We start from the raw sequence: 25,470 nt of genomic DNA, 5'->3' as shown, positions 1-25,470 counted from the left end.
AGGATTTAAGTATAGGAGCAGAGAGGTTCTACTGCAGTTGTACAGGGTCTTGGTGAGACCACACCTGGAGTATTGCGTACAGTTTTGGTCTCCAAATCTGAGGAAGGACATTATTGCCATAGAGGGAGTGCAGAGACGGTTCACCAGACTGATTCCTGGGATGTCAGGACTGTCTTATGAAGAAAGACTGGATAGACTTGGTTTATATTCTCTAGAATTTAGAAGATTGAGAGGGGATCTTATAGAAACTTACAAAATTCTTAAGGGGTTGGACAGGCTAGATGCAGGAAGATTGTTCCCGATGTTGGGGAAGTCCAGGACAAGGGGTCACAGCTTAAGGATAAAGGGGAAATCCTTTAAAACTGAGATGAGAAGAACTTTTTCACACACAGAGAGTGGTGAATCTCTGGAACTCTCTGCCACAGAGGGTAGTTGAGGCCAGTTCATTGGCTATATTTAAGAGGGAGTTAGATGTGGCCCTTGTGGCTAAGGGGATCAGGGGGTATGGAGAGAAGGCAGGTACGGGATACTGAGTTGGATGATCAGCCATGATCATATTGAATGGCGGTGCAGGCTCGAAGGGCCGAATGGCCTACTCCTGCAATTTCTATATTTCTATGTTTCTATAGGTGAGGAAGTTTCTTGTGTCTTCCTCACCTATATCTACCTATCACTTCTGAGGAAGGGTCTCAACCTGACACATCACCCATTCCTTCTATCTAGAGATGCTACCTGTCCCGCTGAGTTTTGTGTCCACCTATCATTTGCCAGGTTCTGTCCAGCCCCCATCCCTTTTTCCTTCTTCCTCCCCCCCACCCTCTCCAATCAGTCTGAAGAAAGGTCCTGACTCAAAACATCGTCTGTCCATTCCCTGTACAGCAGTGGAGGAACTCAGTGGGTCAGGCTGCATCTGTGGAGGGAAGGCAATCTAAGGCGACCACTCCCACCTCTCCTTTCCACACCCCCACACCAAGCAGTCTGAAGAAGGGTCCTGACCTAGAATGTTGCCTGTCCATGCTCTACAGAGGTGCAAGTTACTCCAGGAGAATGTGTCTCTTTTTGTAAACCAGCATCTGCTGTTCCTTGTATCTAGACTAGGCGTGCATTTCACCCTACACTTGCGCTCAGTCCGCCAAGGCCTGCTGGATCTCCCGGTTGCCGACCATTTTAACTCCCCTTCCCACTCCCACACTGATCTTTCTGTCCTGCGCCTCCTCCATTGCCAGTGTGAGGCAAACTGGAGGGACAGCACCTCATATCTTACAGCCCAACGACATGAACATTGAATTCTCCAAATTAAGGAGACATCCCCCATCGTGGGCCATCTCTTCATCATTCCTCTGTCTTCTCGCTGGTGAAAGGCGTCAGGATTAATCCGGAGTCACCGCTTCCCGTCTCCGGCCGTTCCCCCTCAACTCCGAATGGTGAGATCTCGCTCCCCACCTTTGGACGTTGGCAAGACTCCAGCTGCGGTAAACAAGGACTTTTACTCGTTAATTAAATAAATGTCTTTTTTTAAGCAAAACAAATGCAGGTGGGCCCCAAATAATCAGTGTCAACCGGGTGGCTCCACCAGCACTGGCTGCCTCGCCAACAGTCTGTCTGTCCCATCTACTGTTTTTATTATTTTAAGTATGTTTTAAAGGTAATTTTTAGTGTGTTTTGGTTTGTTTGATGGGTGGGTGGGGGAGGGAATTGGGGGAATTTTATTTTCAGTCACTTGACGGAGAAGCGATTTTTCTCCGTGTCGTATCTCCGCTCCTCTCTGCTGCCCAACAACTTGGAGTGTTGCGGCCTTTCCTGAAGACAAGCCCGGGGCTTCAAGCCGCGGGTGCGGCGCGGACTTTAACATTGCGGAGCCCGCGGTCTCCGGTAAGAAGAGGCCGACTCGGGAGCTCCATGCTACCGAGTGTTCCAATCCACCTGACGCCGGAGTTTCCGTCATTGAGACACTACGCCATCGGACAGCGGCGACTGCGGAGGGTTCAACAGCCGCGACCAGAGGTGAACAAATGAGGAAGATGCTTGAAATTGAATGTGGTTTCCGCTGTGGATGTTTCTGTTAAATGTTATTTTATGTGGCTGTGTGTCTTGTGGCTTTTTATTTAGTACGGCTGTATGGTAACTCAAATATCACTGCACATTAATTGGTACGTGTGACAATAAATTCTAACAAGGTTTCCTCTAATCTATCACTATTATTCTTTGTTCTCAACATTCTACATGTCTGTGTGAGCCAGGCTTGTGTTGGCCACACACGCTGCTGACATTTTCTCCCCCGACCGGAGACATATTTCCCGTCGCATTTCAACCAATATTTCTCCAGTTATTAACCTTAAAACAACAGCTTCAAAATATTAAAGTTTTCAGCGTTCTTTCCCCCCCTTCTCTCTCCCCTCCTTAACCCTCTTCCCCCCTCTCTCTCCCCTTCTTAACCATCTCCCCTCCTTAACCATCTCCCCTCCTTAACCCTCTCCCCTCCTCTCTCTCACCCTCCTCTCTCTCTCATCCTCCTCTCTCTCACCCTCATCTCTCTCTCTCTCCTCCTCCTCTCTCTCTCTCTATCTCTCTCTCTCTCTCTCTCTCTCTCTCTCTCTCTCTCTCTCTCTCCCTCCCCTCTCTCTCTCTCTCTCTCTCTCTCTCCTCTCCCCTCTCTCTCTCTCCCCCCTCTCTCTCTCTCTCTCCCTCCTCTCTCTCTCCTCTCTCTCTCTCCCCCCCCTCTCTCTCTCTCCCCCCCTCTCTCTCTCTCCCCCCCCCTCTCTCTCTCTCTCTCTCTCTCTCTCTCCCCCCCCCCTCTCTCTCCCCCCCCCCCCCCCCCCCCCCCTCCCCCCCCCTCTCTCACCCCTCCCTCTCTCCCCCCCCCGCCCCTCTCCCCGCCTCCTCCCTCCCCCCCCCCCCCTCCCCCCCCCCTCCCCCCCTCCCCCCCTCCCCCTCCCCCTCTCTCTCCCCCCCCCTCCTCCTCCCCCCCCCCCTCTCTCCCCCCCCCCTCTCTCCCCTCTCTCCTCTCCCCCCCCTCTCTCTCTCCTCCCCCTCTCTCCCCCCCTCTCTCCCCCCCTCCTCTCTCTCCCCCCCCCCTCCTCACTCTCCCCCCCTCCTCTCCTCTCCCCCACCTCCTCTCTCTCCTTCTCCTCTCCTCCTCTCTGCTCCTTCTCCTCCACCCCCACTCCACTCACCTCTAGCCACTCCCCACTCCCCCCCCCTCCCTCCCCTCTACCCCCCTCCCGTGTGTGTGTAGGGTGGTTAGTGTGTGTGTGATGCCGCAGAGCCCCCCCGCAAACCGCACATTGATGAGACGGGACCCAATGGGTCCCCCTGGTCTATTAACTTATAAACGTCTGGATGTTTGCTTGTGCGAAATCTCATTTTCAAACTTGAACTTTTTCTTTGATTCACATCTCCTCGAAAACCCAACGTGGTGACGGCGAATTTTTTACATGTTCCGGTAACGATTTACATCATCATTTCAAAAATCCCATCATCTGTAAATTTGATTTATTATTTCTTGAGTTTTTTCCATGTAACCCCCCCCCCCCCCCCCACACAGTTCATAATTTCCTGAGTTTTTCCTCGCAAACCCCCCCGACTCACAGTTATTTTTTTGCCTCCGGACTCGCTGTCCCTGCTCTGGTTTTCCATGTTCCATGCCCTTGCCTCTCTGCCCCCTTGCCCCCTATCTGTCCCAAACTTCCTCTCTGCCCCTCCCTCCCTCTCTGCCTCCACCCTCTCTAGAGAATCCCCCCTCTCCCTCATTCCCCCTTCTTCCCCCCCCTCCTCTCTATTCACCCCCCCCCCCTGTATCCCTACACTCCCCCTCCACCCTCTGCGCTGTCTCCCCCCTCCAACCTCTGCCCTCTCCCTTCCCCCTCTACCTCTTGTCACTCCCCTCCCCCATCTCCACATCCACCTCAGTTCCTCCATCTCCCCCTGTCTCCACCCTCCCCCACTCTGGCCCCTCTCTTCCCCCTTCCCCCCCTCTGCACCCCCTCCACGCTTCCCCCCCCTGCCCCAACTCCCCTCCACCTCCCCCTCTTCTCTCCCCTTATCTTCTCCCCCATCCCCCCACCTCCTTTCCCCTCCCCCCCCCCCCCCCCCCCCCCCCCCCTCTCCTCCCTTCCACTCTCTGCCCTCCCCTTTCCGCCCACTCTACCCCCCCCTCCTCACTCTCCATCCCCACTGTTTTCAGCACACTGCCTGCTGGGCACTGTTTTCCAGGAGTGACGATACACCCTAATCCAAGCAACATTCTGGTAAACTGCTTCTTCAACCTCTCCAAATCCTCCACATCCTTCCTGTAACAGGCAGCCAGAACAGCACACAATGCTCCAAATACCGGCTAACCAAAATCATACAGGCCGGGTTGCCAGATGACTCCCTAACCCTTGTTCCATCCAATGATACAAGCAGACCACACGTCGTCTTTCCCACTGTACTTGTGTTGCCACTTTCAGAGAGCTATCATCATCATCATCATCCTTTATTATCTTGCAACAGTAATACAGTGCAAAATGAGAAGACGTTTCCCAGGGAATACCGGAGCATCGCACATAAAACTTAAATATTTCACGCAAAAAATAAAAACAATAAAAAAACAATCCAGTTCCTGATAAAACAGTACGAATTGTTTAAAAAAGTGCAGGTAAAAAAAGCAACATTAAAATACAAGTAAAAACAGTCATAAAATGTCCAGGGCAGCTGATTTAAGTGGCCAGAGCCAGCGCCAGCGTTATTACTCAGTACCAGTTATTAAATTGTCAGTGCAAAGCACCAGAATCAGGTGGAGTGACTGTTTAGCAGCCTCACAGCCTGTGGAAGGAAGCTATTTAGCAGTCTGGTTGTTCAGGCTTTGATGTTACAGTATCTCTTTCCTGATGGACTTGTTATCCTAATCCCCTTGATCACCACTGCTGCTAGGTGTCTTGCTTTTCACTGTATAACCCAGGTGCAGGAGGCTAACTTCATTAAGGTCAAGAATGATGCAGATTTGATCCCAACATCACTTTCTAACTCACTCCCTTGCTTCTTTTGTTGATGAAATGCTTGGCATCACTGGCTTGAATATATTCATTGTCCCTTGCCCCATAGTTCTCTGGCAGAGCAAGAAGCAAAGGAGAATTTCTGCACGATTCTGAAATGATGATCATGACATCACAAGATGTACAAAATGGCGGCGCGCACAGTCGCAGCGGCTCGAAGCTCTCCCTTTCGGTGCTTTTTTTGTGTGTTTTTGTTTGTATGTCTGTTTGACAATGTTACGTTTTGTCGTGCGAATCTCACCTTCAGCCGACAGGATCTTCTGATTATCGGATTACAGTGTAAACAGGCAGTTAAGAGTGTTTTTCTGCATTCTCGCAACATACCGGAGGAGATAGCTAGGACACCGCCTCTCCGTGGATTGTTGTCGGCCCCAGCAAACGCCGGAGACGGAGGAGGCACAGGAAGCAAAAGCGTGGTCGCTGGTCCGGACTACTCGCTAGGCTAAGGCAACAACCACATAAACCACCGCTACCCAGCATCATTCTCACCAACGCCAGATCCATCACCAACAAAATGGACGAACTAAGACTACAGGTTGCCGCAAACAAATTCATAGCGGACAGTTGCATTCTGCTAATAACAGAGACGTGGCTACACGCGCTTGTACCGGACGGAGCCATTGAGCTAGCAGGCCGCACAGCATTTCGCTGGGATAGAAACAAAGACTCCGGTAAGAGCAAAGGAGGGAGGTTATGCATCTACGTTCACAACAACTGGTGCACAAATACCACAATCATAGACAGACACTGTTCTGCTGATTTGGAGTACCTGATAGTTAGATGCAGGCCTTTCTACCTTCCACGTGAGTTTACCATGGTCATAGTTACAGTTGTGTATATCCTACCAGATGCTAATGCTAGCATAGCCCTAGGCTACCTCCATAGCGCTATCAGCAAACAAGAGAACACCTACCCCAAAGCAGCCCATATCATAGCTGGTGATTTCAATCACGCAGACTTAAAATCAGTTCTCCCCAAGTTTGAACAACACATCAAATGTGCAACCAGGGGAGAAAATACATTAGACAAGGCCTACTCAAACATCAAGAAGGGGTTTAGAGCCACACCACTACCACACTTAGGCCAGTCGGATCACCTATCCATTCACTTAGCACCAGCATACACCCCCCTCAGGAGAAAAACTCAACCCACCACCAGGACGGTTAAAACTTGGCCTGAAGGAGCTTCCTCACAGCTACATGACTGCTTTGAAAGGACAAACTGGGACATTTTTGCAAATCAGGACTTGGAGGAGTACACATCCACGGTACTCTTTTACATCCAGAACTGTGTTGACAACGTCACCGTCGACAAACTCAACCGGGTGTACCCCAACCAGAAGCCGTGGATGACAAAAGAGGTCCAAACTCTCCTCAAGGACCGCAACACAGCCTTCAGGTCTGGCGACAGAGCCCTGTACAGCGCTGCTAGAGCCAACCTGAAGAAAGGCATCAGGGATGCCAAAGTGGCCCACAAGTGGAAGATAGAGGACCACTTTAACAACAATGATCCACGGCGGGTGTGGCAGGGCATCCAGCACATCATCAACTACAAGCCCAGCAACAGCACGACGACCGACGGCGACGCCTCACTGGCAGAGGAGCTGAACTGCTTCTTTGCTCGCTTCGAGGCAGAACCAGAAGAGTTTGTCACCATTCTCCTACCAGCCCCTAACAACAACAACTACACCCTCACTTTGCAGGAGCATGAAGTGAGGCGTGTGCTCAGGGCGGTGAACCCGAGGAAGGCTGCCAGCCCGGATGGCGTGACAGGAAGGGTTCTGAAGGAATGTGCAGACCAGCTCTCCGAGGTCTTCACGAAAATCTTCAACCTGTCCCTGTCCAAATCCATCATCCCACCGTGCCTGAAGTCTGCCACAATCATCCCACTACCAAAAAAGCCTGTTATCAGCGGCCTTAACGACTACCGACCGGTCGCTCTCACACCAGTCATCATGAAGTGTTTCGAGAGGCTGGTCCAGCAGCACATCAAAGCCAGCCTCCCGCCCACCTTCGATCCACACCAGTTTGCCTACAGAGCAAATAGGTCCACTGAGGATGCCATCGCCACTGCTCTTCACACTGCACTGACCCACCTCGAACACCAGGGGAGCTATGTGAGGATGCTTTCATTGACTTGAGCTCCGCCTTCAATACCATCATCCCCAGCAAGACTGGTCACCAAACTCATGGATTTAGGACTCTCCCAACAAATCTGCCTCTGGATCAAGGACTTTCTGTCTAACCGCCCGCAGACCGTCAGACTGGGCCATCACCTCTCCACCCCCATCACACTCAGCACCGGCTCCCCACAGGGCTGTGTGTTGAGCCCCCTCCTCTATACCCTCTACACCCACGATTGTGCCCCCGCCCACTCCACCAACACCATCGTCAAGTTTGCGGACGACACGACTGTGGTTGGACGTATCTCAGGAGGAGATGAGACAGCCTACAGGGAGGAAGTCCAAAGACTGGCAGCGTGGTATTCAGACAACAACCTCATCCTAAACACCACAAAAACAAAGGAAATTATCATAGACTTCCGTAAGAACAGTGCAGCCCCCAAACCCCTATTCATAAATGGGGACTGTGTGGAAAGGGTCTCAGACTTCAGATTCCTGGGCACACAAATTACGGAGGATCTCTCCTGGACTACAAACACCACCACAGCAGTCAAGAAGGCCCAGCAGCGACTCTACTTTCTGAGGATCCTCAGGAAAAACAACCTGGAGGAGAAGCTGCTGGTGTCCTTCTACCGCTGCTCCATCGAGAGTGTGCTGGCATACTGTATAACCACATGGTATGCCAGCTGCTCTGCAGCGGACAGGAGAGGCCTTCAAAGGATCATCAACACCGCACAAAAAATCACTGGCTGCCCACTGCCCTCAATGAAGGACATCTTCAGCTCTCGCTGCCTTGGCAGGGCAGCCAACATCCTGAAGGACCCTTCCCACCCTGGACACAACCTGTTCCACCTGCTGCCCTCTGGCAGACGGTACAGGTCTTTCAAAACTCGCACAAACAGACTCAGAGACAGCTTCTACCCCATAGCCGTACGTGAACTTAACAATGCAAAATAAGAAATAACACTCACATTCAACTGAATGATTCTACCTCAGCTGCTATTGTTATTTATCTGTAATTTTTTTTTATATGTATATATTTTTACCTTTTCTTATATATTTAAAATTGCTCTTGTGAATCGCACCGTGGGATTGACTTTTAAATTTTGTTGTACCATGTGCAATGACAATAAAGAGATTCATTCAGATTCATTCATTATACCCGCACAAGGAGTACGTTCCTCATTGCATTCAAGTTGGGTCTTCCTCCGAATCGTATTTCAATAAAATCGTCTCTTTCTTGGAAATTTGTGTTTTGGCTCTTCTTCTTCCATCAGCCATTTCATCCCTGGAATTGGTTACTACACAGAGTCCAATGTGAATCTCTACACTCAGTTCTCCAGATGTGGTCTTTATAGATTGGCTAGTGGACAGAATCCAACATAGTATTCAGACAGTTCTGGCTGAGGCGTCAGTGGGTAAGGACTTTGGGACCAGTATCCACAGTTCTACAAGCTTTCAAAGTGTGTGCAAAAGGACAGTTCTGGCCTTCAAGGTAAAATTCTACATTGGGCATGGACAACTTTGACAGTATGGAATAGGTCTGGGTGAGTCCCATGTGTCATGTTGTTGGTGGACTCAGCTATGTTTGGTTTATCTTAGTCCAGGCGGGAGTCTCCTGAGGATTATGTAGCAATACATAGAAGTACCTACTAGAGAAGGGGCGGTGCTGGACCTCCTGTTAGGAAATGAGATGGGTCAGGTGGCAGAGGTATGCGTTGGGGAACAACTCGTGTCCAGTGATCACAATACCATTAGTTTCAATATAATTATGGAGAGGGACAGAACTGGACCTAGGGTTGAGATTTTTGATTGGAGAAAGGCTAACTTTGAGGAGATGCGAAAGGATTTAAAAGGAGTAAATTGGGACAGTTTGTTTTATGGGAAAGATGTGGAAGAGAAATGGAGTACATTTAAAGGTGAAATTTTAAGAATCTTTATGTCCCTGTTCGGTTGAAAGGAAATCGTAAAAATTGTAAAGAGCCATGGTTTTCAAGGGAAAATCTTCTTGAATTTTTTGAAGATGTTACTCGGGAAATTGATGAGGGTAAAGCAGTGGATGTTGTGTATTTGGACTTCAGTAAGGCCTTTGACAAGGTTCTTCATGGAAGGTTGGTTAAGAAGGTTCAATGGTTGGGTATTAATGGTGGAGTAGCAAGATGGATTCAACAGTGGCTGAATGGGAGATGCCAGAGAGTAATGGTGGATGGTTGTTTGTCAGGTTGGAGGCCAGTGACGAGTGGGGTGCCACAGGGATCTGTGTTGGGTCCACTGTTGTTTGTCATGTACATCAATGATCTGGATGATGGTGTGGTAAATTGGATTAGTAAGTATGCAGATGATACTAAGATAGGTGGGGTTGCGGGTAATGAAGTAGAGTTTCAAAGTCTACAGAGAGATTTATGCCAGTTGGAAGAGTGGGCTGAAAGATGGCAGATGGAGTTTAATGCTGATAAGTGTGAGGTGCTACATCTTGGCAGGACAAATCAAAATAGGACGTACATGGTAAATGGTAGGGAATTGAAGAATGTAGGTGAACAGAGGGATCTGGGAATAACTATGCACAGTTCCCTGAAAGTGGAATCTCATGTAGATAGGGTGGTAAAGAAAGCTTTTGGTGTGCTGGCCTTTATAAATCTGAGCGTTGAGTATAGAAGTTGGGATGTAATGTTAAAATTGTACAAGGCATTGGTGAGGCCAATTCTGGAGTATGGTGTACAATTTTGGTCGCCTAATTATAGGAAGGATGTCAACAAAATAGAGAGAGTACAGAGGAGATTTACTAGAATGTTGCCTGGGTTTCAGCAACTAAATTACATAGAAAGGTTGAACAAGTTAGGGCTTTATTCTTTGGAGCGTAGAAGGTTAAGGGGGGACTTGATAGAGGTTTTTTAAATGATGAGAGGGATAGGCAAAGTTGACGTGGAAAAGCTTTTCCCACTGAGAGTAGGGAAGATTCAAACAAGGGGACATGACTTGAGAATTAAGGGACTGAAGTTTAGGGGTAACATGAGGGGGAACTTCTTTACTCAGAGAGTGGTGGCTGTGTGGAATGAGCTTCCAGTGAAGGTGGTGGAGGCAGGTTCGTTTTTATCATTTAAAAATAAATTGGATAGTTATATGGACGGGAAGGGAATGGAAGGTTATGGTCTGAGCGCAGGTATATGGGACTAGGGGAGAATATGTGTTCGGCACGGACTAGAAGGGTCGATATGGCCTGTTTCCGTGCTGTAATTGTTATATGGTTATAGATGCTGCTGCACCCGCTGAGTTTCTCCAGCATTTTTGTGTACCTGGCAAGTCACCGGATGGGCGGCGCTTCCTTCCTCCGGCCAGTTGTGGCCAAAGATCTTAGAGCAGAGCTGTTTGGTTGTGGCGGCGGCGGCGGGCCCGGGGCTCGAGGCCCGGGGAGCGGAGCTGCGGGACCCGGGACCCCTCTGTCCGGCCGGGGAGTGGGGCACCAGTTTGCCATCGGTGAGTATTTCATCCGCCGGTCCGCAGTGGACGGGTGTAATCTTGGGTAGAGACTTGTGTTAAATTTCCCCATTGGAGTTCTTCTACTTCTTCTTCTTTGGAGTTTTACGGCAGCCGGCATCCGCAATGTTGCATTGCTGCCACCTTCTGGCTTCATTCCACAGTACTCATGTCTTAATATTAGATCCTTTTTATAAGCCCAGAGGCCCTCAAGAAATCAAACAATAACTTTATTCCTTTTCCTTTCCCTCCACACTCTAGAATGTTCTTTACTGATAGTTCTGTCAATCCAATTTTCCTCATTTCAATGATCATAAATCCTCTTTCTGTCTCATATCTCCTACATGCAACTAGGGCATGCTGAACTGTTTCTGGTTGATGGCATTCCTCACACAGCCCAGTAGGGTGTTTTCCCAATATTTTTAATGTGCCCCTATTGGAGTTGAGTTGCTCTTAACCATATAATATAACCAATTACAGCATGGAAAAAAGCCATCTCGGCCCTTCAAGTCCATGCCGAACAATGTTGTCCCCCGCCCCCCCAGTCCCATCTACCTGTGCTCTTGTCTGTGAGGACATTGAATTTTTAGTTGTGACTAAATGTGTCGCAGTGATAGTTTGAAGTGGAAATGTTCAGCAACAGCTGCTGCTGCTGCGTTTTGTCATTGGATGTGTTTGTGGAGATTCATGTTGCACAATGACACAGATCTATACAGTTGTAAAGTAAATGTTGGACTTTGTTTCAGTTACAAAATGGCCCAATGTTCACGGTATTTTTTATAATGAGATTCAGGCATCAGATATTGAACTCGTTTTCTCCGTTTTCATTTATTTTTGGCGAGCAACTTGCTCTGTTGCCAGAGTAAAGGAGTGCTGCTCGTTTTTATCACCCTCTGGTCACAGCGGAGAGAGTGATCCCAGGAGACGAAGCAGCAGAATGGTAGCAAGAGGAAAATATACTTTGAGGATTTGTAGCATGGAAGGCATTTTGTACATATTTGAATAATGAAATGCGAACTAACGAGTTGGGAGTGTCGGGTATGTGAGTGGAAGTATGGCATTTACACAAATCTATTGACCCGGCTAACATATGGCTTTTGTAACTATTTGGGGCATGGAAATTTAAAGAAACATTGCTATTCCAGAAGATCTGAGGAATAAGATAAAATGCTGCCATGCTGGAAACACTCAGCAGATTGAGCTGCATTTGATTTAAGTCCCAGTTGTGATAATGGATCATCCACCATTGCACTTTGCACAGTTTTCAGTATTTACTATTTTTATCAATGAAGTAAATGCACTTTGTCTTTATTACACTGTACGAAAAATGGTAAGTTTGTGCTTGACCCGATCCCACACAGTAGTAAGATAACCAAATATGTTTGAATTAGATGCTGGAGGTTAATTAAAGGTAGAGAGAGATCATCTATCCACAGCTGGGATAGTTCAGGACCAGAAGAAGTGCCATTTAAAAGACATAGACACATAGAAAATAGCTGCAGGAGTAGGCCATTTGGCCCTTCGAGCCTGCATCGCCATTCAATATGATCATGGCTGATCATCCAACTCAGTATCCAGTACCTGCATTCTCTCCATTAGCCATTAGGGCCACTTCTAACTCCCTCTTAGATATAGCCAATGAACTGGCCTCAACTACCTTCTGTGGCAGAGAATTTCACAGATTCACCACTCTCCGTGTGAAAAATGTTTTTCTCATCTTGGTCCTAAAAGATTTCCCCCTTATCCTTAAACTGTGACCCCTTGATCTGGAATTTCCCAACATCAGGAACAATCTTCCTGCATCTAGCCTGTCCAACCCCTTAAGAATTCTGTAAGTTTCTATAAGTTTCTATCCATCTTCTAAATTCTAGCGAGTACAAGCCGAGTCTATCCAGTCTTTCTTCATATGAAAGTCCTGACATTAATTATTTGCCAAAATATATTTCTCAATGTTTCTTGTTTAAAGCCTGCACAGGCTTGTCTGTTATTAGATGATAAATAAATAAGTAGTTTGGGTGATTGCAGGCTTTAAACAAGAAACATTGAGAAATATATTTTGGCAAATAATTAAATGTCCTGATTTTGTCCAACTAACAGCTGACAATTATCCCATTCCTTAGCTTGCATCTGAGTAAAATTTATTTCAAAACGCATTGATAGTTTACGATTATTTAAATGGTAAATGTAGCTTCAGAAGTGTTTTCATTTTGCATGTTAAAACCCACCTGAGAACCATGGGCGATTTTGCAATTTTACTGACGGATTTTTCACTTTTACAACTTTTCATATAACAAATGAATAAAGATAAAACGTCAATGATGCCTCACTTTTGATGAAATGCAGCAAGCAAACGCGATAATTCCCGATATTTTCTATCTTTATATCTCCACGGCGAATGTCCGCTGACCACTTCCGCTGTTGTTGCCCCTTCAGTTCACTCTTGTATTTTCCTTCATTTTTATCTATCTTCTGGACTGTAAAGTAAGATAATTGTGCCTCACGGTCACCCCGACTGGCACAGTTATTTACAGCTCAAAAACGGGCCGTTTTCGCGGTTTCTAACGGGTGTGAAAGTGCGCTTTTTCAGCATCAATAACATGTACCGGAAGTGACGCTTGTACCTCAGCTGTATTTTGCTGTCACGTGGGTGAGGATCTATGCTCCAGTGACCTTTCGTGAAACATAGAAACATAGAAATTAGGTGCAGGAGTAGGCCATTCGGCCCTTCGAGCCTGCACCGCCATTCAATATGATCATGGCTGATCATCCAACTCAGTATCCCGTACCTGCCTTCTCTCCATACCCCCTGATCCCCTTAGCCACAAGGGCCACATCTAACTCCCTCTTAAATATAGCCAATGAACTGGCCTCAACTACCCTCTGTGGCAGAGAGTTCCAGAGATTCACCACTCTGTGTGAAAAAAGTTCTTCTCATCTCGGTTTTAAAGGATTTCCCCTTTATCCTTAAGCTGTGACCCCTTGTCCTGGACTTCCCTAACATCGGGAACAATCTTCCTGCATCTAGCCTGTCCAACCCCTTAAGAATTTTGTAAGTTTCTATAAGATCCCCTCTCAATCTTCTAAATTCTAGAGAGTATAAACCAAGTCTATCCAGTCTTTCTTCATAAGACAGTCCTGACATCCCAGGAATCAGTCTGGTGAACTGTCTCTGCACTCCCTCTATGGCAATAATGTCCTTCCTCAGATTTGGAGACCAAAACTGTACGCAATACTCCAGGTGTGGTCTCACCAAGACCCTGTACAACTGCAGTAGAACCTCTCTGCTCCTATACTCAAATCCTTTTGCAATGAAAGCTAACATACCATTCGCTTTCTTTACTGCCTGCTGCACCTGCATGCCTACCTTCAATGATTGGTGTACCATGACACCCAGGTCTCGCTGCATCTCCCCCTTTCCCAATCGGCCACCATGAAATCACCCTATTGATAAGACAAGCATGAATTTGAGGGACTGAATCGGTCTCAAGAAGGGTCTTGACCTGAAACGTCACCCATTAAAAAACAAAACCTTCTCCCCAGAGATGCTGCCTATCTCGCTGAGTTACTCCAGCATTTTGTGTCTACCTACAATATAAACCAACTTCTGCAGTTCTTTCCAACACGATTGACAGCGTGTGATGTCACAGCCGAAGGTGTTGGCCTGTTCCTTTGAATTGTTGTCTAATACCAGCTTTTAATCTGTGTATTACAGAACAGAGGGACGCATGAACGGCAGTCACCACCGTGGCTGATGGGGCGAACCAGGGAGGAGATCCAGTGGCCTCGCCAACGAGGGCAGACGACGGTGTGTTGCAGAATTACGTCAGATATAAATGTCCCAACAATGTGACTGGATCAGATTGCCTGACCTGCAGCACACAAGGGAAGAGGGAATAGGGGATCAACGGAAGGGCGAGAAACCAGAGCCAGAGGGAGTACAGGAATGATTGGGCAGGTAAGTCTGTATTATGGTCATTTGATGGGTATAAAGACTGCCTAGGAGTGGGGAACGAACATGTGATCATTGGAGGTTTTTAAAAGGGGGATAACTGCTCTGACTCAGCGTGGCTGTCAGCGGAAGAAACAAATAAAATCACAACAAAATAGAGAGAGTACAGAGGAGATTTACTAGAATGTTGCCTGGGTTTCAGCAACTAAGTTACAGAGAAAGGTTGAACAAGTTAGGGCTTTATTCTTTGGAGCGCAGAAGGTTAAGGGGGGACTTGATAGAGGTTTTTAAAATGATGAGAGGGATAGACAGAGTTGACGTGGAAAAGCTTTTCCCACTGAGAGTAGGGAAGATTCAAACAAGGGGACATGACATGAGAATTAAGGGACTGAAGTTTAGGGGTAACATGAGGGGGAACTTCTTTACTCAGAGAGTGGTAGCTGTGTGGAATGAGCTTCCAGTGAAGGTGGTGGAGGCAGGTTCGTTTTTATCATTTAAAAATAAATTGGATAGTTATATGGATGGGAAGGGAATGGAGGGTTATGGTCTGAGCGCAGGTATATGGGGGACTAGGGGAGATTATGTGTTTCGGGCACGGACTAGAAGGGTCGAGATGGCCTGTTTCCGTGCTGTATTGTTATATGGTTATTATATGGTTAAATAAGTTTTTTGTGAGCCTTGTGCCCCCTGTCCCACTTGGAATAGCCACCACGAGGAATAGCAACAACAACATCCACGACCTCTCCCACCCTCACCGCCTTCCCGGCCAAACCCAGGCCTGGACCCTGAAACTGCTCCCCTCCTACAGGGAAGACCCATCAGTAGTGATAGGTCTTCCTCTTCCCCCTCTTTTAATCAGGGGAGCGAGGGGGAGGGGAAATGAGGGGGATTGACTGAGGAAACAGGTTTGGGATGGAGAGAGGGAAGGAGTGAGGGGGGTTTGAGATAGAGAGAGGAGGGGACAGAGCTGGGAGAGAGGAGGGGAGGGGGAGGGGAGGGAGAGTGAAGGACGATACAGAGGGATATCAGTCCCAGATGGGAGCCAGCGGTCCTCCAGGTGGGCGAGCGGATCACAGATGGTCCTCCAGGCCAGGCGGGGTGAGCCGAGCGCCGGTGGTCCTCCGGGCCGGTCCTCCAGGCGGGCGCGGGGGGGGGGGGGGTTGGTGAGCGCGGGGGGTCGGTGAGCGCGAGCGCGCGAGGGTTGGCGGTTGGAGCGCGTGCGCGCGCGGGGTTGGCGGTTGGAGCGCGTGCGCGCGCGGGGTTGGCGGTTGGAGCGCGTGCGCGCGCGGGGTTGGCGGTTTGGAGCGCGTGCGCGCGCGGGGTTGGCGGTTGGAGCGGGAACAAGATGGAGACGAACCGGCGCTGAGACCCCGGACCCTGGTGAGAGAAAGATGGAGAGAGAGAGACATGGAGGCGATGAGAGACAGAGAGAGAGAGACAGACAGACAGACAGTGGGCAGAGGGAGAGAGAGAGCGTGAGAGACACATAGAGACAATGAGAGAAAGAGAGAGAGTCTGAGAGAGAGAGATACAGATGCAGAGAGAGACAGACGGGGGATAGAGAGAGAAAGAGGCAGAGCGACAGAGAGAGGGAGGGAAGGACAGAGAAAGATGGAGAGCGACAGTGAGAGAGAGAGACAGTGAGAGAGGCAGATAGAGAAACAGACAGACAGACAGAGATGCAGAGAGGGGGTGAAACAGTAGAGAGAGAGAGAGGGAGGGGGGAGAGAGAAAGAGGCAGAGAGAGAGACACACGGGAGAGAGAGAGATGGAGATGCAGAGAGGGAGAGACAGGGAGAGAGAGAGATTCAGATTCAGATTCAATTTTAATTGTCATTGTCAGTGTACAGTACAGAGACAACGAAATGCATTTAGCATGTCCCTTGAAGAGCGACATAGCAAACTATTTGAATAAAAAATAATAAGTGTCGGGGGGGGGGGGGGGGGGGATGATTGGCAGTCACCGAGGTACGTTGTTTAGTAGAGTGACAGCCGCCGGAAAGAAGCTGTTCCTCGACCTGCTGGTTCGGCAACGGAGAGACCTGTAGCGCCTCCCGGATGGTAGGAGGGTAAACAGTCCATGGTTGGGGTGAGAGCAGTCCTTGGCGATGCTGAGCGCCCTCCGCAGACAGCGCTTGCTTTGGACAGACTCAATGGAGGGGAGCGTGGAACCGGTGATGCGTTGGGCAATTTTCACCACCCTCTGCAATGCCTTCCGGTCGGAGACAGAGCAGTTGCCATACCATACTGAACAGTTGCCATACCATACTGGTGGAGATGGAGATGCAGAGAGGGAGAGACACAGGAGAGAGACAGACAGGGAAAGAGAGAGACTGAGGGAGAGTGAGAAACAGAGAGAGACAGAAAGGGATAGAGAGAGAAACAGAGAGAGATGCAGAGAGAGCGAGACACGGAGAGAGAAAGCGAGAGGCAGGCAGAGAGACAACGAGAGAGATTGAGAGGCAGGAAGAGAGATGTAGAGACAGGGAGAGATGCAAAGAGAGACAGAAAAAGAGAGAGAGTGATGCAGAGAGGGAGAGTTAGAAATAGAGACAGAGAGAGAGAGATTGAGAGATGCAGAGAGAGAGAGATTGAGAGATGCAGAGACAGAGAGAGAAAATGAGAGAGAGAGAGCACGAAAAGGAGAGAGAGAAAGTGAGAGGCAGGGAGAGGGACATACAGACAGAGGGAATGAGAAAGAGGGAGAGAGAGAGAGAGACAGAGAGGGGAACAGAGAGAGTGAAACACTGAAAGAGATACAGAGAGAGAAACATAGAGTGAGAGAGACAGACAGGTAGACCGGGAGAGATGCAGAGAGAGTGACACACAGTAGAGACAGACAGGGAGAGAGAGAGAGAGACTGAGGGACAGACAGAGAGAAGGGGACAAGAGTGAGAGACAGAGAGAGAGAGAGACAGAGCGACAGAGAGACCGAGAGAGAGGTACAAGAGCGAGAGAGAAACAGAGATAAACAGAGAGCGACAGAGCAGAGAGCGAGATTCACAGGAGAGAGACACGGAGATACAGACAGAGGGTGAAAGACAGAGGCAGAGAGAGGGAGAGAAAGAAAGAGAGATGGAGGAAAAGAGAGAGAGGCAGAGAGGGAGAGATGCAGTGAGAGACACACAACAGAGACGGAGAGAGCGAGAGACGGAGAGACACAGACAGAGAAATACAGAGAGGGAGGTGCAGAGGGAGAGACAGAAGAGAGAGAGAGACGGAGAGAAAGGAAAGAGAGAGTGAGATGCAGAGAAAAAAGAGAGAGGGAGGGAAAGAAAGACAGTGAGAGAGGCAGAGAGAGAGAGGGACAGAGAGAGAGGGAGAGAGAGAGGAGAGAGAGACAGAGAGACTGACAGAGAGAGTGAGAGGGAGAAAGACAGATTGAGAGAGGCCCGGAGAGAGATATGCAGAGAGAGAGACACACACAGAGGGAGAGAGAGAGACACATAGAGAGACAGATGCAGAGAGAGGGGGAGGGAGGGAGAGACACACACGGGGGGGGGAAGAGCATGAGAGAGAGAGAGAGAGACAAGTGATGCAGACAGAGAGAGGGAGACAGACAGACAGAGATGCAGAGAGAGAGAGACTGTTTGGTTGGTTGTTTGGTATTCAGTCATAGAGAGAGGGGGAGGAAGAGGGGCAGTGGAGGGAGGGGGGGAGGAGGAGAAGGGCGTGAAGGAGGGGATGGAGAGGGGCAGGAGAAGGGATGAAGAGGGGAAGAGGGCCCATCCTCTCTGTCCCCCATCTCTCTCTGCCCCCCCATCCCTCTCTCCCCCCATCCCTCTCTCTGCCCCTCCTTCCTCTCTGCCCCTCCCTCCCCCCTCTCTCCCTCCCTCTCTGCCCTTCCATCCCTCTCTGCCCCCCCCCCTCCCCCCCCTTCCTCTCTGCCCCCTTCCTGTCTGCTCCCTCCCTTTCTAGGGAAATCCCCCTTCCCCCTTCTTTCCCCCCTCCTCTCTCACCCACCCTCCCTCCACCTTACTCCTCCCCCCTCCACATCCACCTCCCTCCCCCTCTCGAAAAGGATCTTGATACTATGATTGAGTGGTCACAACAACGGGGCCATGCAGTTCAACCCTTCCAAATGTGAAACCATGCGTGTCAAAGAAAGCTTTTGGTGTGCTGGCCTTTATAAATCAGAGCATTGAGTATAGAAGTTGGGATGTAATGTTAAAATTGTACAAGGCATTGGTGAGGCCAATTCTGGAGTATGGTGTACAATTTTGGTCGCCTAATTATAGGAAGGATGTCAACAAAATAGAGAGAGTACAGAGGAGATTTACTAGAATGTTGCCTGGGTTTCAGCAACTAAGTTACAGAGAAAGGTTGAACAAGTTAGGGCTTTATTCTTTGGAGCGCAGAAGGTTAAGGGGGGGACTTGATAGAGGTTTTTAAAATGATGAGAGGGATAGACAGAGTTGACGTGGAGAAGCTTTTCCCACTGAGAGTAGGGAAGATTCAAACAAGGGGACATGACATGAGAATTAAGGGACTGAAGTTTAGGGGTAACATGAGGGGGAACTTCTTTACTCAGAGAGTGGTAGCTGTGTGGAATGAGCTTCCAGTGAAGGTGGTGGAGGCAGGTTCGTTTTTATCATTTAAAAATAAATTGGATAGTTATATGGATGGGAAGAGAATGGAGGGTTATAGTCTGAGCGCAGGTATATGGGACTAGGGGAGATTATGTGTTCGGCACGGACTAGAAGGGTCGAGATGGCCTGTTTCCGTGCTGTAATTGTTATATGGTTATATGGTTACAATATATATTAATGATCTGGATGCAACATCTCCAAGTTTGCGGATGACACAAAGTTGGGGGGCAGTGTTAGCTGTGAGGAGGATGCTAGGAGGCTGCAAGGTGAATTCGATAGGTTGGGTGAGTGGCCAAATGCATGGCAGATGCAGTATAATGTGGATAAATGTGAGGTTACCACTTTGGTGGCCAGAACAGGAAAGTAGACTATTATCTGAATGGTGGCCGATTAGGAAAAGGGGAGATGCAACGAGACCTGGGTGTCATGGCACACCAGTTTTTGAAAGTAGGCATGCAGGTGCAGCAGGCAGTGAAGAAGGCGAATGGTATGTTAGCATTCATAGCAAAAGGATTTGAGTATAGGAGCAGGGAGGTTCAACTGCAGTTGTACAGGGTCTTGGTGAGACCACACCTGGAGTATTGAGTACAGTTTTAATTCTCCTAGTCTGAGGAAAGACATTCTTGCCATAGATGGAGTACAGAGAAGGATCATCAGACTGATTCCTGGGATAGCAGGACTTTCATATGAAGAAAGAGTGGATACACTCGGCTTGTACAGGATACTGAGTTGGATGATCAGCCATGATCATATTGAATGACGGTGCAGGCTCGAAGGGCCGAATGGCCTACTCGTGCACCTATTTTCTATGTTTCTATGTTTGTACTCGCTTGAATTTAGAAGATTGAGGGGGGATCTTATACAAACTTACAAAATTCTTAAGGGGTTGGACAGGCTAGATGCAGGAAGATTATTCCCGAAGGTACACAAAATTGCTGGAGAAACTCAGCGGATGCAGCAGCATCTATGGAGCGAAGGAAATAGGCGACGTTTCGGGCCGAAACCCTTCTTCAGACTGAAGAACTGCACCCGCTGAGTTTCTCCAGCTATTTTGTGTACCTTCGATCTTCCAGCATCTGCAGTTCCTTCTTGAACAAGATTATTCCCGATGTTGGGGAAGTCCAGAACAAGGGGTCACAGTTTAAGGATAAGAGGGAAGTATTTTAGGACAGAGATGAGAAAATCATTTTTTACGGTGAATCTGGAACTCTCTGCCACAGAGGGTAGTTGAGGCCAGTTCATGGGCTATATTTAAGAGGGAGTTAGATGTGGCCCTTGTGGCTAATGGGATCAGGGGGTATGGAGGGAAGGCAGGTACAGGATACTGAGTTAGATGATCAGCCATGATCATATTGAATGGCGGTGCAGGCTCGAAGGGCCGAATGGCCTACTCCTGCACCTATTTTCTATGTTTCTATCTTGGCATCAAATTGCAGAATGATCTGTGTTGGAATGGTCAGACTCATCAAGGTGAAAGCAACAATTTTCTGAGGTGCAACTTTCATCATTGTTCAACTTCTGTGAAAGAGCAGCTATACTTCACCCTCGTTAGACTTCATTTGGACTACGCAGTTGCAACATGGGATCCATACACAAATATACACATTTCTTCCATCGAACGTGTCCAAAGACAGGCAGCTCGATTTGTTACTAACACCGAGAGAGAGAGAAGCAAGTGTTGCCAAACTACTGAATTCACTGGGGTGGAACCCTCTCCAAGACAGACGTGAAACTCACCGTTTGACCTATTTTTACAAAATGTTAAATGGTCAGCTCGACATAGATTACAAAACCTACACCAAACCCAAAGCAATTACGAGCAGACGAGGGCATTCGATCCAATTTGAGATTCCAGCTACTAAGACAGATGTGTACAGCAATTCGTTCTTTCCCCGCACAATTAAAGCATGGAATAATATTCACCCTACCATAGTTACCCAACCAGTTGCAACTAAATTTAAGGTAGCTCTTACTTTCCAAAAACCCTTTCTGGCTTAAGTCCTCCCTCCACCACCTCCAGTTTAAATTCCATTTGGAATATTTTGGATGACCAAGAAACCCTCTCTCCCTCTATCAAATGCTAATATTCTGGATGTGGATGTAGTACGCTGAAAGTGACGGGGAGAACAGACAGAACAGATGTGGATCAGCTTTTTTTCCCTTTGAGAATAGGGAAGATTCAAACAAGAGGACATGACTTCAGAATTAAGGGACAGAAGTTTAGGGGTAACATGAGGGGGAACTTCTTTACTCAGAGAGTGGTAGCGGTGTGGAATGAGCTTCCAGTGGAAGTGGTGGAGGCAGGTTCGTTGGTATCATTTAAAAATAAATTGGATAGGCATATGGATGAGAAGGTAATGGAGGGTTATGGTATGAGTGCAGGCAGGTGGGACTAAGGGGAAAAAGTTGTTCGGCCCGGACTTGTAGGGCCGAGATGGCCTTTTTCCGTGCTGTAATTGTTATATGGTTATATGGTTAAAACAGCCCCTGGAGTGGGGATTGAACCGGGGTGGGTGGATCCATCATTGTGGTGCTGCGCATGCGCCACTGTCACCGCCCACATCACCGCTGGTGGATGGCAGTACGGCCGTGACGTCATTTCCAGGCTGTGGCCTGGCGCTGCGCGTTCGCTTCCATCTCTGTCCACCCGTGCTCTGTCTCCAGGCGGCCGGGCACGCACGCGCGCGAGGTGGTGGTCCACCGGAACGGTCCTCCAGGGGGGGATGAGCCGTGAGTACCTGGGCTGGGCACGGTGAGACGCTCCAGTGGATCAGGGTGGGCGGGGCGGCGCTGTGGATCGGGGGCGGGTCAGTCTCCGGCCTCACACCGGGAAACACACAGTGGACTGGGAGAAAGAGACAGGGAGACAGTGAAAGACAGAGAGATAGAGTGGGGAGAGTCAGGAGAGTAGAGAGAGGAGAGATATCAGAGTGGGAGGCTGAGAGGGGCAGGAATAAGGGGAGAGGGTGAGGAGGGATGGAGAGAGAGAGAATGTAGAGGGAGGGGGCAGGGAGGAGAGGGGTGAGAGGCTGGGGTTGGAAAAGGGGTGAAGTGAGTAGCAGGGGGAAACAGAGCAAAGGGTGAGGGGAGGGGGAGGGATTCAAGGGGGAGTGGGTATGGTGCCGAGGGGGGTGTATGGGGGGGGGGGCAGGGAACTGGGGGGAGAGAGGTCAAGTGAGTCAGGGAAGGGGGTTGTGAGCCTGGTGGAGGTTCACATTGTTGAGGGTGGAGAGGAGTGGGAGGGAGCAAAGGGTGGTAAGGAACAGGAAGCGGCAGGGGTAAGGGGCAGGGAGCCACAGGGAGGAGGTCACATTGTTTGGGGGTGGGGGGGTGTTGCAGTTTAGGAAGTCAAACCAGGGCAGGATCTTCACTGTGAATGGCGGGGCGCTGGGGGAATGTGTGAAGACGAGGGATCTAGGAGTGCGTGTACAATTTGGGCCGAAGGGCCTCTTTCCAACGCTGTATCACTCTATGAATCTATGACAAAATGCTGGATTAACTCAGCAGGTCAGGCAGCATCTGTGGAGAAGATAGACACAAAGTGCTGGAATAATACAGTGAGACAGGCAGTATCTGGAGAGAATGAATGGGCGACATTTTGGGTCGAGACCCTTCTTTGGTTCAATTTAGTTCAGAGATATAGCGCGGAAACAGGTCTTTCGGCCCACGGAGTCCGCGCCGACCAGCAATCACCCTGTACACCAGCACTACAACCCTGTACGTCTTTGAAATGTTGGAGGAAACCGGAGAAGATCACCAAAGACAGCTCCCATCCTGCGTTTGGACTGTTCGACCTGCTGCCCTCTGGAAGGCGTTATAGGTGCATCAAATCCAGGACAAACAGACTCAGGAATAGCTGCTTCCCGAGAATTATATCTACCATAAATTCAAATCCACACATGCACTGACTACACCGCCCAACACGGACTTCCATCTGTATATATGTATATATGTATGTAGCGCCGTAGAATTTGTGCACCTATTCCCCCCCCCCATCTCCCTTCTGTTTTGTTTTTCTGTTTCTTGTTTTTTGTGTAAAATTGTATGTATGCACTGAGTACGAGCAGCTTTCAGTTTCACTGTACATGTATAGTGACAATAAATGGCATATCAATATCAGCACCCCAGAGTAAAAACCCACGCAGGTCAAGGGGAGAACGTACAAACTCCACATAGTAAGGATTGAACCCGGGTCTCTGGCAGTGAGGCAGCAGCCACTGTGCCGCGCTGAATTATATAATGGTTTCTTCCTCCATAAACGCTTCCAATATGTGCCAGTAATATCCTGTTTGCCAGCTTGTTGACCCTCTGTGTTCCCCTTCTGCAGGGTTTAGGAGCTGTTGCTGTGGGCGGAGAGACGGAGACGTGAGCGGGCATTGAGGGCGACCAAGGTGCCGGCGAGTCCCCCCCCGTCTGTTTGGTGTGTGGACTGAGCATTGAGGGGCTGAGCTTCAGTGGAGGGCCACATAGCGGGGCACAACAAGGAGAAGCGTTATTAGTGTGAAGTGTGTGGGAAGGCCTGGCAGTACCCGAGCTCTCTGGAGATCCACCGGCGGGTTCGCACAGGAGAACGCCCCTTCGACTGTCCGGAGTGCGGCAAAGACTTCAAGATGGCGCAACACCTGAAGCTGCACCAGCAGGTGCACACGGGCGAGAAGCCCTATGGATGCCCCACCTGCGGCGAGAGCTTTGCCCGGATGGCGCGGCTGCGGGAGCACAGGCGGGTGCACAGCAGCGAGCGGCCCTTCACCTGCTCCGACTGCGGAAAAGGCTTCAAGTCGTCGCAGGACCTGAAGGTGCACAGGCGGGTACACACCGGGAAGCGGCCCCACACCTGCAGCGACTGCGGCAAGGACTTCTCCCACTACAGCAACCTGCTGAAGCACCAGCGCGTCCACACCGGCGAGCGTCCCTACACCTGTGTCCAGTGCGGCAAGGGCTTCACCCAGTCACATCATCTGCTGGAGCACCAGCGCATCCACACCGGCGAGCGCCCTTACGCCTGCGCCCAATGCGGGAAGAGCTTCACCCACGTCACCGGGCAGCTGTCCCACCAGCGCATCCACACCGGGGAGCGGCGACTGTGGCAAGGGCTTCGCCCGCTCCGATAGCCTGCTGGAGCACCAGTGCACCCACACCGGCGAGCGCCTCTACAACTGTGCCCTGTGCGGCAAGGGCTTCACCCAGTCACATCATCTGCTGAACCACCAGCGCAGCCACACCGGCGAGCGCTCCTACACCTGTGTCCAGTGCAGCAAGGGCTTCACTCGCTCCTCCGGGCTGCGCTCCCTTTCCCTCTCCACCACCAGCGGGTGCACACCGGCGACCGTCCCTTCCCCAGCTCAGTGTGTGGAGAGGGCTTTGACATGGCCTCCCACGCCCTGTCTCACCAGCACGTGCACACCAGTGGCCAGCCCTATGACTGCCCGTACTGTGGTGAGTCGTTTGACAGCTCGCGGGGGTTGCGGCAGCACCAGCGGACCCACGCCGGCGAGCAGCTGCTTCCACTGCGGGAAGCGTTACAAGAGAGCACGGGGGCTGTGGGAGCACCAGCGGATACACACCAGGGAGAGACCCTTTGTGTGCAGTGAGTATGGCAAGGGTTTCACCCACATGTCCAGTCTGTGACAGCACCGGCGTACCCTTCCCCTGCCCGTCCTGTGGTAAGGGCTTCACCCGCCTTGACCACCTGCTGGAGCACTGGCGAGTCCACACCGGTACCCTCCACCTGCCTGTCTGTGGCCAAGCCTTTACCTGCTCCTCCAGCCTGCTGGCACACCGCCACGTAGATAGGCGCTGTTTAGGTTGACACAAAATGATGGAAGGAATGGGTAATGTTTCAGGTCGAGACCCTCTTCAATCTCAACCCGAAACGTCACCCATTCTTTCACTCCAGAGATGCTGCTTGTCCCGCTGAGAGGAAGAGGAAGAGCCAGTGGGCTGAGGGAGAGCTTTTCAGGTAGTCCTTACTTTCTCCCCTTCTTCAGGTAGTCCTTACTTTCTCCTCCCCTTCTCAGCTCCACCTCAGCCCTACTGGCTCCACTTCCTTTCTTCTTCCTGCCCACCCCCCATCCCCCAACCTCCTATCAGTCTGAAGAAGGGGTTCAGCACGAAACGCTGCCTATTTCCTTCGCTCCATAGATGCTGCCTCACCCGCTGAGTTTCTATAGCATTTTTGTCTGCTTATAGGGATTATCGGGTCCCTTTCAGAATGGCAGCAGTGACTAGTGGGGTACCGCAAGGCTCGGTGCTGGGACCACAGCTATTTATAATATACATCAATGATTTAGATGGAGAGATTCA

At 49.8% G+C, this 25,470-nt stretch overlaps 1 protein-coding gene across 1 annotated transcript; it reads left to right on the top strand.

Annotated features, from left to right (window-relative positions):
- Window positions 1-1,899: 1,899 nt before the first annotated feature.
- LOC129693771 (oocyte zinc finger protein XlCOF19-like) lies at window positions 1,900-24,451 on the top strand. Its single transcript, XM_055630540.1, has 3 exons — window positions 1,900-2,004; window positions 14,342-14,434; window positions 23,667-24,451. Exons 1-3 carry the CDS (start codon window positions 1,900-1,902, stop codon window positions 24,276-24,278), a joined length of 810 nt encoding a protein of 269 aa, XP_055486515.1. The 3' UTR covers window positions 24,279-24,451.
- Window positions 24,452-25,470: the final 1,019 nt, after the last annotated feature.

The sequence above is a fragment of the Leucoraja erinacea genome, unplaced genomic scaffold, assembly GCF_028641065.1.
Source record: "Leucoraja erinacea ecotype New England unplaced genomic scaffold, Leri_hhj_1 Leri_420S, whole genome shotgun sequence".
Taxonomy (NCBI): Eukaryota; Metazoa; Chordata; class Chondrichthyes; order Rajiformes; family Rajidae; genus Leucoraja; species Leucoraja erinaceus.
The sequence above is the reverse complement of the archived record's forward strand: the minus strand, read 5'-3'. Positions and strand labels throughout refer to the sequence as shown.